This window comes from Suricata suricatta, chromosome 8, assembly GCF_006229205.1.
Source record: "Suricata suricatta isolate VVHF042 chromosome 8, meerkat_22Aug2017_6uvM2_HiC, whole genome shotgun sequence".
NCBI lineage: Eukaryota > Metazoa > Chordata > Mammalia > Carnivora > Herpestidae > Suricata > Suricata suricatta.
In genome coordinates, this window is record NC_043707.1 from 125,605,913 (window position 1) to 125,618,872 (window position 12,960).

The window sequence follows — 12,960 nt, forward strand, 5'->3', positions numbered from 1 at the left end:
GGATCCGGAGCCGCCGCGCGCCGCGCCCGGGTCAGGACGCCCCCGCGACACCGGGACGTGCCGACCCCTGGGGGAGTCCCCGTGTGGACACTCACACAGAGGCGAGACGTCTTCCCGCACACTCACGCTTGCATGCGTTACCCCCAGACACGCTCGCTCAAAGTGCCTCGCGCGGTGACACATTCGGATGCACACTCACCAGTTCCCGGGCAGAGGCTCTGAAGCACTTTGGGGTAAAAACCCTCCCCTGCTCTCCTCTCCCTAATGGCTGGGCATGAAGAAGACACCCAGAATTTTAGGGAAGGGTAGGGTGCGTCGGTCAGGAGTGCAGACATCAGACATACAAGACTTTCAATCCTGGCTGTGTGGCCTTGGGCAAGTTTCTTAACCTCTCTGACATTCAACTTCCATACCTGTAAAACAGGGATAACGATCTCTCCATCGTAGGGTAGGGTCGTTGTGAGAATCATATTCAAAGACTCAAGTAAAGCCTTGCATACTGCCAGGCACTCAGCCAGGTGCCCCGTAGTGACAGCTGCTCTCCGGTGATGATGATCTTCATTCCCTGCTCCTCCCTCCCCTGTCGGCCCACCTCCAGTTCCATTCCCAGGAGGAGGGATCTCATCCTGGAAAGGCTACAGGCTGCGTGCAGAGGGTAGGGATGTGGAGGCTGCCTGCTATCCTCAAGGCCCCTGAGCACCTGGAGGGCCAAGCTGTTCAGGAAGCAGATAAGAAACCTGTAGCTCCTGAGGGCGGGCCCTCACAAATGGGTACCCACCAGGACAAGTCTGGACCCTGCCTCTGACTTAGCAGCACCGACCGTTGCTCAGTTCCCTCCAACTGCACTCCCAGCCACTGAGCTCACCAGGAAAAGTTGGTTGGACCCATGGCCGGAGGTTACATAGAATAATCAAGGTCATCTGGGGAGTGCGTGCCAGACCCTGCTCTAGGCACATAATAAACTTGCTCTGCTTGAAGTCTCGCACAGCCCTGCAGGGGAGGCACTGCTTAGGAAACTGAGCGAAGAAAGACTATCATCATTCGCCTTAGATCACACAGCTGGGTAAGTGCTAGCGAGGAGCTCAGATCCAGATCCACTGGGCTCCAAAACCCACTTCTTTTCCGTGCATCTTAGTTACAGAAAGGTAGATGGTAGCGCAGGTTAGGAGCCGTTTCCTAGCACCAAATGCCTAGACCAACTGCTCAGACCACCTGCCTCAAAGATATAGTAAGCCCCCTGTTACCAGAAGCATTCAAGCAGACACTAGCTAAAGGCTGTGCAGGGATGCTATGAAGAGGGTGGGGATGGGGTAAAGGGAGCAGATTGGACTAGACTTGGAGGCAAACTCAAATGCCTGCCTGAGACAGGATGAAACGAGCTAGGAGCGCTTCCCAGCTCCAGCCAACATTGCCGTGGGGATGGGGGCCCGATTTTCTGTGTTTTCAAGAGAGGTCTTATAACTGGAATTTTTATGGAATATCTCCTAATCTATAAAGTTGGCGGCTGGTGCAAGCATTTTAGTAACAACACGGTGTGGGCAAACCTGTGGGCGGAGCGGCCAAAGCAACCAGGGCTGTGACGTCCTGCAGGAGACCTCAGATGGAAGAGGTCGTGGCTGGCCGCTCGCTCCTGGGGCACTGGGGGATGAGCAAGGCAGGACAGGAAACTGCAGACCGAGTGCAGGATAGTCACGAGCCCCTGGGGGCATCTCCTACCCTGGACCAGGGCTCCCAGAAATGTTTGTTGATGGGAGGAGGCTGTGCTGGGGGCTGGGGTTCTGCATTTCCAGGTCGAGGTGGAGCCAACTGAACCTGGGTCTTGCCCATATTATCAGTCTTCTGGAGCGGGGGGATCCTGGAAGGCCTCGGTGAGCCTGAGGGGCTGTTCTCTGTCAGGGGTGTGCTCCATATTCCGAACCCTCTTTAGCAACATAAGGAATGTGTTTCAGCAGCATTCTGTGCGGGTAACAGCAGCTTGCATTCGGTGGTCTCCTCACCCTCTGAAACTGCCAGGGTGTCCCAGCCCAGGTGTGCCCTTTCCCGGGGTCTTTCCCTCCCACCCCCTCCCCTTCCATCTGTCCTGTGTTTCAAAGTGGTAACTTGCGCACCTGCCAATGGGAAGGAAGAAGCCGTTAGACCCTTCTCCTAGAGAAATGGGTGTCCCAGCACGACCTTTGGGAAGACAGTGCCTTCCTTCCTCTCCTGAGTGGTCAGGCAGGCAGGACCGCTGGGGCAGGGCGCCGGGTGAGGGCAGGGGCAAGGCTCCCCAGTGTCACGGTCGCTTCCATCATCACTGTCAATGCTGTCATTCATCGTGCATCTTCCAGGCTGGATCCTGGCTCCCTTCTCTCATCCATTCCCTGCTTTCTCCCCATGTTCAAGGCTAGGAGAGTAAGACTCCTGAGGCCCTAAGGATGGAGTGGGAAGGTCTGTGAGGTGCACGGGCAGGACTTGGGATTAGTTTGTTTCCCCTCCCTGACTGGATTCTGAGCCTTCTGAGGGTGGCCGCCCCAGGGGGTCCTGGCTGGCTGCTCTGGGAACGTTTGTTGAGTGGGTCAGTGAATGAGCAGCCTGTCAAGGGGTCCACACCCCATTGGCCGAGTGCTTGAGGCCACCATTGCTGAAGGCCATGCTGGACCGCAGGACAGCTTGCTTTCTAGATTGCCAGGCAGGTGTGCTAGCCAGGCCTGCTAGGCGGGCTTGCCCCAGACTCTCCGAGAGGTGAATCTGAACAGCCTCACCCTCTGGCACCAGCACGCGGGCCCTTTGCTGTAAGAGAACAGGTCAGGTGGGGGTGGGGCCTCGTCTCTGACTCCTTTCCCCACTTCACAGCTCCTCCCCCCCGGCCCTTGAGTTTTCCATCCAGGCGTGGGAAGGGGAGTTGCAGGGGGCATCACACAAGCCCCATCACATTCTCCTTTTCCTGGGAGAAATACCCTCTCGGGGGTATTTCTTCTCACCTCACCTTTCTGAGCCTCAGTTTCCCTGACTATACAAGGATAATGAGGACGCGCACCAACTCAGAGAGTGGCTGCGAGACTCACGTGTATTCATAAGTGCAAACATGCCTGGGAACCGGTAAAGGGATCGGAGATGGGGTGCCTGGGTGGCTCAGTCAGCTGGGCGTCTGACTTCAGCTCAGGTCATGATCTCACGGTGCGTGAGTTCGAGCTCCGCATCGGGCTCACTGCCGTCAGCATCCTCTGTCCCCCTCTGTCTCTGCCCCTTCCCTGCTCATACTCTCCCCAAAATGAATAACCAAAGTACTAATAAATAAACATTGAAAAAAGCGATCTGAGATGGGAAGGTGTTAACTATGTTTCAGAGGACAGGGCTGGCGCTGAGCAGTCGGCACCCAAGGGAGGGGCTCCTCAGGGCGCCCCTTCAGGAGTAGGTAGAAGGGATGGTCTAGCAGGAGGTGAGTGGGTGTGAGTGTTGGGGCAGGGGTAGTGGTTAGTGGTTAAGCCCCACCCTAGCCCCTGCCCGCCCCCCCCAGACATCTTGTTGCCCCAAGCTGTCTCACTCAGACCCTCAGTTCCCTCTGTGAGGGGACTGGCTGGAGGGTGGAGCCGCAGGAGATCTTGGGAAGAGCTGGATTCCTAGCATGAGGCGATGTTGCTTCCTTGCTTGGGGCCTCAGTGTTCCCATCTGTAATGTGCCCCCTCCATCATCTTCCCTGGTTGTGACAGGCACGAAGGGAATGTGGCGCTGGCGGTCCACTGGAGATCTGACCCTGCCCCGAGAGTGCCCACAGGCTGGAGGGGAGGCAGCCAGCGGAACACAAGTGAGGAAGTTCCTTATGTTACATAGGGAAGGATTCACCCAGACCACGAGGAGTGTGTTTACACACTGTCCTTCGCCTCCAGAGCCAGGGCAGGAATGCCTAAGACAAACTCATCAGACGGAAATACAGTGCGTGCCACATTTGTCATTCACCTTCTTTTCCTAGTAGCTGTGTTAAAAAAGTAAAAAGAGAAAGAAAAGAAAAAGAAAAAAAAGTAAAGCAAAGAACTAGGCCAAATTAAATGTGATGATATGTTTGTTGAGTGACTGTTGCTTGGTATGCAGTATTAATTTACTCATCAATTCACTGATTCAACAACTCCGTCTCGAGCCCCTCCTGGGGCACCGCGCAAGGTGCGGGTCTGAAGATGGTGGACCACGCAGACGTGGCCCTCGCTCTCGCAGAGCCTCCGCCTAACGGGGAAGCAGCTAATTAAATAGGCAATTACAAAATCCCTTTCCACATAAGGGAGTATTTCAGAAACTGTAGGCACCAAAACGTAAAATAAAATTTACAATTTAAAATATTTCCCCAAAAAAAGCCCTCTTTAAGTAGAAAAACCTGAATGTAATTTAGTCCTTGCTCAGTGGCTCAGACTCATCCCTGTGAACAAAGAATCATTGCATATTGATGTGGAAAAGGGACTTGGAGACGCGTTCATTCAAGCCACTGGTGTGGGACAGTGTAAGACAGAGATGCCTTCAGGACCAACTGTGGGGAACCTGGTGGCCCCCGGCCCGGGCTTCTCTGCCAGAGGGTATCCATGTCTTCCTCCTGGCTGCCAGCTTCTTTCTACCGCAGGGGCTCCTGCTCCTGACAGCTCCCACCCATCTCTGGAGTTGCTGCTTCAAAAGTGGACTAAGAAAAAAAAAAAAAACAGAATGCTTGTTAGAATTGTATGTAAAGTAAGACTCAGTGGGCTCTAAGTGAGGGACTTAGATTGAGTGTAGTGTCAGTGACTGTGGCTGCTCAGAGATCTCTTCGGTGTATTTCTGGCTGTCCTCAGGATATTTGTTCTCAGGTTGGAGGGTAAATGAGGTGTTGTTATAAATACCTAAGAGGCTTATTAATGGCCGGGCATGCACAGACTAATTGCTTCCTCCTGTTTACATATAATCAATCACTTCCACAGTTTGGAACCACAGGCAGCAGCAGAACGTGGTGGAAGGAAGACCGCTCTGGATGGGCGTCCAAGCTCTGGACTGCCTACTCCTCGTGGATGAGTCCTTCTTGTCCCGGGAAACCAAAGCATGCAATCCCCTCGGCCCCATTCCCGACCCATCTCCCTCTCTCCTCCCCCGCCTGGAAAACTTTTTTTTAAAGTTTATTTATTTTGAGAGAGAGAGAGAAGAGGGAGAGAATCCCAAGCATCCTCCCCACTGTCAGCACAGAGCCCAGTGCAGGGCTTGAACTCACAAACCTTGAGATCATAACCTGAGCCGAAATCAAGAGTCAGATGGCTTGACCAGCCGAGCCAGCCAGGTGCCCCTCCCAGTAAACTGCTTGAAGGAACTGTGTCCTCTGTGGACCCCCTCTTTCTCTTTCAGCCTCCCCTTGTGTCGTATCGCCTCCACCCCTCAAACTCCACCTGCCCCAGACTCACGCACCACGGTTCTCTGCCACGTGCCTGGCCCTCACCCAACATTACCATCTACCCAGCTGTACAAGTCAGGAACCTGAACTTGGTCTTGTACCTCCTCCTCTATTGGCCGAGTGTCCAGGACATCTCAAATCCTTCGATTTTACCACCGAATCATACGTTGGTTCCATCTGCCACGGCCACCAGCCCGCTCCGAGCCCTCATCATCACTCACCAGGGCGACCGGCCTCTGTACACACTCTCGGGTCCCTGGAGTCCCACACCACACCGCAGCCAGTGCCAAAGATCACGGCCAGCCACTGCCCCCACCCCCACCCCCGCCCCACCCTCCCTTAATGAGAGCCTTTCCGGAGCCTTCCACTCTTCTCTCTGGATAAAGACCCAAATCCTTATCACACCTGCGAAGCCCGGTCCAGGTGGTCAGGACCCTGGCACCTTTCCTAACACCAACTCCTCCCTCTCAGTGCTTTCTTGAATGTACCAAGCCCCTTCCCACAGACAGAGGTTGTCCTCAGTTCCCTCTTCTGGAACATTCCTCTACCTCCATAACTGCTGTTTATCCTCAGGGAGCCACACCTGACCCCTGGGCCAAGTCAGCTCCCAGACAACGTTGCCCATCTCCAGCCCTTGGCTCAGTTTGGAATCCTACCTGCACGTATGTGATCCCTTGATTCAAGCCATGTTATGAGAGCAGAGACTCACTCTGCCCTTGCTGGGCACCAAGCCTTTAACATCCGGCACGCAGGCGGGCGGGCGGACGTAAGGACGTTTTGCCTCATCGCTGGCTCCCTTTGTGAGCCTGGCCCAGGTCTGGGACTGGAACTAGGTTCTGTTTGCCACTAACTGTCTGTGTGACTTTAGGCAAATCCCGCTACGTCTCTGGGGTGCTGCTCGGCCTGGCGGGGGGTCTCTAAGGGCCCCCAACGTCTAGGATGTTATGGCACAATATTCACTATGTTGTTGCGCTTAACAACAGCCTTTCGAAGTAAGTTCTATTATGATCTATACTTTATTTTTTTAACACTTATTTATTTTTAAGAGAGAGAGACAGATCATGAGCAGGGGAGGGGCAGAGAGAGAGGGACACACAGAATCCAAAGCAGGCTCCAGGCTCCAAGCTGTTAGTACAGACCCCGATGTGAGGCTTGAACCCATGGACCGTGAGATCATGACCTGAGCCAAAGTCAGACCCTCAACCGACTAAGCCACCCGGATGCCCCTATTATCTATACTTTATATGTGAGAATAATCAGGGGTTGGGGAGGTGACATATGTGTCCAAGAGGCCACAGGCACTAAGTGGCAGCTCAGGATTCGAGCTCAGATCTGTGCTTCCAGAGCCCACACACTTAGTTGTGCGGCATTGGGAGGGGACAGAGCGGTGGGTGTTCAGATGAAGGCGACTTGGAACTTGAGGTTGGTCACAGGGACGGAGAAAGCAGATGCCATGGAGGCTACTGATCTGTGGGTTCGCGCGTGGTGTGCTGAGCCTTCCCCAACCCCCTTGCACTTCTGGGAGAGGTAAAGGAGCTCGCAGAGGCCATGACTGGGCGACCACAGGGGATGAGACGACAGGCAGGTTCCGCCAGGCCTGGGGCCAGGGCCAAACTGGCCTGACCTCTCAGCCTGACAACGGGGTAGATGGGACCCCTCCCCATGGAGTATCAGGATAACGGGGCTCTTGGCAGCAATTGAGGGAAGGTCTCTAAATGTATTGGGAGACAGCAAAGGGCTTGAGCTCTGGAGTCTGACCTGGCTCGAATCCTGGGCCTGACCCTTGCCATGTGCTCTGTGGCTTCGAGAAGTCACTTCCCCTCTTTGACCTGCAGGCCCCGATCTGTCCAATGGGGACACCACCACCTGCCCTTATATTGTGAAGGTTGAAAGGGTGCCTGGCACACAGTAGGCCCTCCTGCATCTCAGCCTCTTGACATCCCCCCACTTTCACCCCTCCACCCCCGCCCAACCCCAAGACCTCCCTCAGGGAGCAGGAGGGATCAGGCCACGGCTCATTATCAGAAAGAGGAGTATTAATATCCCTGATATTAAAAAATAACCTTATCATCATTCTGCCTTGTCGAGAGGAGATGAGCCCACATCAGCATTCTGACGGAGGGGGAGCAGCTCTCCTGTTTGCGGGTATTTGCGGGGAGAGAGAGACAGAGAGGAGAGAGGGAGGGAAGGAGGGAGGGAAGAAGGGAGGGAAGGAGGGAGGGAGAGAAGGAGGGAGCCAGTGAGCGTACAAACACACAGTGTGGAGAGAGAGGCTGGGTGACAGTGACTGGTGGGTGGGGAGGCCGGGTTTGTGTGGGTGTGAGCGTCAGGGTGGGTGGGTGGGGAAGGCATCTCTCCAGAGCTGAGTGTTAGGAGGGTGACTTGGTAATACCCATTATTGAAGGGATTGAAATGCTAAGCAGCTCTAAAGATCTATGTCTGGTTTTCAGTGAAGCTGCGGAGGCAGAGGGTGTTGCTGGGGGTGGGGGTGGGGGGCAGTGGGTCCTGTGCTGCCTGGGCAGGTCTGATGACAGGAGCCAGAGCCTGGGTCATGACCACAGCCAGGTCCCTGCTGCCTTTCCGGCCACCACCACTATTATTGTCACTGGTCACCGCAGCCCAGGGGAAACCCTGGCCCTACACGAGGCCATTCTGGTCACTGGGCCACCAGGTCACTGAGCTGGCCTCTGTTAATCGATGGCTGTCACCCCAGTGCCCCATGTGGGCAAATCCCCCTCCGCTGCCTCCTGGGCCCATGTGCTCCTCTGTCATATGGCTGAAGAACCCTGTCCTGTCTCCATCTCGTTCCTTCCGTGCATGTTTTCCGAGGCCAGGCAGTGGTGGGGCAGGAGCCGGGGGTGCTGGGTGTGGAGGACACACCCACTGCTCTGGAAACAGCTAGTCTAATGGTACAGACAGACCCAGAATAGGCCATTTCCTGGCAGTGGGGAAGAACTCCAAGAAGCTAAGGGGGGGTCAAGAGGAAGGAATGCTGAACAGCAAGGTGATGGGGTGCATGTGGGGGGAGGAGAATAGTCACAGGCCCAGAGAGGGCAGCTGACTTCCCCAATGTCACACAGCGGGGCAGCAGATGTGGACCAGAGCCCAGCTTCCGGGGTCCAAGCCCAGTGCCCTACATGAGACCACCCCATGATGGAGTAGCCAGAACATGGACAAAGGGCCCGTGCGAGGTGGAGGGGGGCGGGGGACAGCCCGTATCCTGCGCCCCAGAAGTGCTGGAGGAAATAGTTGGATGGGGTGAGGCATCCACGGTGGGCTGGGTGGTCTGTAGTTCCCCTCTCCGGGAACCCCACTCCAAGCCTTTGGGGGTATCGTCCTTTTACATTAGGCCTCCAGAAGGCTCAGAGCGGGGACAACAAGCTGTCCAAGGTCACCCGGCCAGGAAGCAGCCAAACTGAGATGTGACCCAAGGGTATCCAACCCTCAAACTCGGGTATGTGTCCTGCTCCCGGACAGACAAGCTCCTGGGGACAGGTTTCTTGGGAAGGAGACAGAATGTAACTTGGAAGCTGGAGACACTCAGTGGCTTGGGGCCACCTAGCAAGGTGCTCCCAAGGGTCTAGTTTGATTTGGAATTGTCCCCAAAGCAGATTTAGTCCCTGGGATGCAAGTGGAAGAGGGGCTGAGAGCCCAGGGCTGCTGGGGGCCCAGGCTGTTTGAATTCTAGCCAAGCTGTTCCCGTTCTGGCCCAAGGTCATTTGTTCGGGGAAGAAAGCAGCTTCTGCGTCCTGCGGGCCCCGCCCTCCCTGCTCTGTGCTGGGAGCTGGGGGAGCCTGAAGGACAATGTTCCCGGTGAAAGCAGATTACCCCACGAGTGAGAGGGGCCGGCTGGGCGGGATGGCACTGTGGTGACAGGTCCGTCAGGCGCCTCTCCTCTGGGGGGGGGGGGATGTTTCCTGGGGCTGGTGGTGACAGCCTCCCCGGGCTGCTGCGGAGGGAGTGCTGATGAGGTGGAGGCAGCCTGGCCCCAGGGCTGGAGATGGCCTTCCGGCTCCCCCTGGCCTGTGGGCAGAGGCCTCCTCCTGAGAAGCCCTCACCAGCCTGGTCCCAGCTCCCACCTGCATCTGTCCCCTCTTCAACTCCATCCCCTCCCCCACTCCTGGCCACGGCCTCACTGCCTCCAGGTGTCTCCCCTCCCATCCTGCTCCCACCCACTGCCAGGGTAATCCTTCCAGAACACCACATGCCCCCGCTTACCACCTGCAGCGACCTCGCTGCCCCAGGAGAAGGCTTAGCTCCTTGGCCCTTCACGGTCTGGGCCTGGCTTCTGCTTCTCTCAGGGGCTCCATCTCCCTCTCTTCTCTCTCTGCTCCAGACCTTTGCACACACCACTCCTTCCTCCTGGCATCCTCCCTCGCCCTGGCCCCCCCCTCCAAAGGGCCTAAAGTCTACTCCTTCCTCAAGTCTCAGCTTGGACTCACCTCCTCCTTGAGGTCTTCCTTGAACTGAAGCCCTGCAGCCTGGGTCAGGGCCCCCCAGGTCCTCAGCACTTACCCCTTCGTCATCCTGGTATTGTCATTGTCACAGCTTGCCTGGTTGACTCCCACGCTTGCGAGGCATGTGCTAAGTGCCCACACTGCTCATTCACCCTGGCTCTGACCAGGGTGTGGTAAGTGCCTGTGTGTCCATCTCACCCGCCAAATTGGGGTGCCTTATGTTTACCCCCTTTTAAAGAAAGAAACGAGGGCTTGGAGGAGGAGTAATTGCTTGAAGGCACCAGCAGGCTGATGTGAGCCAAGAGTTCAAGGATCCTGACTGTCCACACTCGATGCCACAGCCTACCATTGGTATCTCAGCCTCTGGGGACTGTTCCCCACTTCTGGCTGGAGGTCAGCCCTGTTCAACTAGACTTTGGTAGGGACCAGCCCTCCTCTGCCCCGGCCCCTCCCCTCTCAGCAGCCCTGGGCCTCTGGGCCCTGACAGTTGTGATCAGCTTTCCACAGAGGTTGGAGGTGGGGGTCGGCAGGAGGGGCAGGGAGGAGCTGAGGCCTCCAATGCAGCCAGGAATCCGCAGCCTGTCCTCTCTGGCCCTCCTGGCTGCATTTCTGCAGCAGACACCTGGGGTCCCTGGCCTCACCTAGTCTTGACCTCTGAGTTCCTGGACCTTGCCTGCCTCATTCAATAATCCCATCTCCACATTTCCACTAGCCTCTCAGCCCCACCCCTCTCCAGCTTGCTGGCTCCAGGAGGTGGCTGGGGGGTGGGGGTGTGGGGGGTGAGAACAAGCATTTCTGACCCTGGACCCTGCCTTGATGCCCTGCCCTCCGGCCCTCAGTCTGGGCTTGGGTTTGTTCTATCAGCCTGTCCCCCCACTAGAGCTTTGAACCCCAACGTGGAGCTTAGTGCTCTGGCCCCACCTCCTCTCCCTACCACAGCCGAGGGGCTGGGGGTGGGGGGGGAGGCTCGGGATGATGAAGTCGTCTCAGAAGGAAGAAGCTAAAGATGTAAAGGAGCCCGTGAAATCCCCGATGACAGCCGTGACCACTGTGGCTCCAGCCATTAAACACGGAGCTTTAACGGCCCCTGAAATACACCTGGGGCTTGTCGGCAGCGCCTGCTTGTCACACGTGCACACGCAGGCTGTGTACATGCATGCAATTGAGAGCACGCACACACAGTCTCAGTGAGCACCACAGAAGGGTAGGATAGCGCCCCCTGGGAAATGGGTCCAATAGTCCCTGTGGCCTAAGGAGGGGGAGACTGGGGTCCAGGCAGAGGCCCCAGCCGGCTTCCCTCGTGGCCGCCTCCTCTTTCAGACGGTGCTTTGTGTTTGCACGGCGCTCGCCCATCCCTGCGTCTTTTCCGGAGACTCTGATGTGGGTCAGCTGCTGTTGAATCGCCAGGCCTCCTCTTACCCCCCCAACACAGCCTCCAAATGTGCGGCTTGGTGGCCGGGCACACGGCAGGCACAGGGAGGGGCTGACAGAATACGCTGGGCAGCACCAACCATCAAGGAGAATTCCCGAGAACCTTGCACTTTGTCCGAGGCCCACGCAGTTGAGTCGAAAGCTCTGGCTGGGGCGGTCTGGGGTCTGGTTCTGCCTTTGCCACTAACTCCTCTGTGTGACCTTGGCCTTCCCCTGTTGGACATTAGTTTCCTTATCTGCAGAATCGCTGTCCTGCCCTGGTCACTGGAGCCCTGTGGCTCGCAGCGTGGCCGGGAATGGTGGCCCAGGCCCCCGGGGGCTGAGGAGGCTCTGTCAGGGCTGCCTCCTCTGTGGGCAATCGTCCTTCACACAGAACTTAGCACAGGCATGTGGAAGAGAAGGGATGGTTAGTCTGAACGTAGCCACCAAATCCCGTAAGGCTGAATTTTCAGGAAGCATCTGGGAGCTTCTTCCGTGTCAATTCCCCACCAAGAGGGTTCTGTGTCCTGGCTCTTGCTTACGTCTCCGGGTGATGGTCTCACCACTCCCACTTCCTCACGCAGAGAAACAACAGCTCAGAACTCCCAGTGTCCCCCATCTACCGTGGCCCGTGGTCCCTTGGCCGGCACAGTCCTCCGCCCTGCCTGCCGGGTGGACGCAGTCTGTCGGCTCGAACTTCTGGTCTCCAGAAAGCCCTCCCCTGCTCCCCGCGCCTGGGTTAGGTTCGCTCGGCCTCCTGGATGTCCGCAGTCACAGCACTCGTCACAGCAGCACGGCCTGTCGGGGGCTCCTGGGGGCTCTGGCGGGCCGGCTGGCGTCCCCTCCCCGGCTGCCCCAGCGCACATGGGCACCGACACGGACTTGCTGAATGAATGAATGACCCGTGCAGCTCAGGGGTGGCAGGTCTGGCACTGCAGCTCCCTCCGGCTCCTACCCATGACTATAGACCCCGCCTGGCTCTGTAGACCCATGTCTGGGGCCAAGATGCCTTCCCGGGCTGCCCGTTCCGGAGAGCCCAGGGCTGCAGTCAGGCTCAGCCGAGGACCATCCTCCTTAAGTGCCAGGCACAGGGCCCGCGCAAAAACGGCCAGCCGCTCTCTCCTGGGCACCACTTCCTTCGGCGGGGGGAGGCCCTTTCATCGGCTCGCCAGGGCCTCAGGGCCCCATCTGCCGTCTGTCTCACTTACGGTCGACCTTCCCAGGGGTCACCTGCCATAGATCACAGGAAGCAGGGTGCCAAGGACTTTTATTTTAAAGTTCTTGAACAGAAAGCTGCCCACCCTTGACTGATGGCAGCTTATAACAAGACTGACCTGCAGAGCATTATCTGCTGCAGGAAATGTCAGGCTGGTGGGGGACAGGTCACAGGGGACGGCAGGCAGGCCCTGCTGGGAGGTAGGATGGCTCCAGGCAGGCGGAGGGAACAGTGACAGACCCTCATTCTGCAAGAGCCATATCTGCCATTGGGATGGATTGGTGGGGGAGGAGGGGGGGGGGACGGATTGGTGTGGGGGAACAGGGGGGAGGGGAGGCAGCGTTGCCAGGGGCAATGTAAGTGCAGGCGGTTGGCAAGGGGCAGGCTCAGGACACAATCTGGACCCGGGGTAGGACACACTGTAGAGGTGTAGAGGGCGGGGCAGGGGTAGGGTGGGGAGGGGCTGTGAGCAAGCCACTTAACCTCTCTGGCCCCCTGTC

At 57.2% G+C, this 12,960-nt stretch overlaps 1 protein-coding gene across 1 annotated transcript in view; it reads right to left on the bottom strand.

Moving 5' to 3' along the window:
* EPHA8 (EPH receptor A8) overlaps positions 1-9,903 on the bottom strand; it is a 42,339-nt gene extending 32,436 nt beyond the window's left edge. The window contains exon 1 of the mRNA XM_029945879.1: positions 9,893-9,903. Within this exon, the coding sequence (XP_029801739.1) occupies positions 9,893-9,903 (11 nt within the window). The remainder of the gene's footprint in view (positions 1-9,892) is intronic.
* Positions 9,904-12,960: the final 3,057 nt, after the last annotated feature.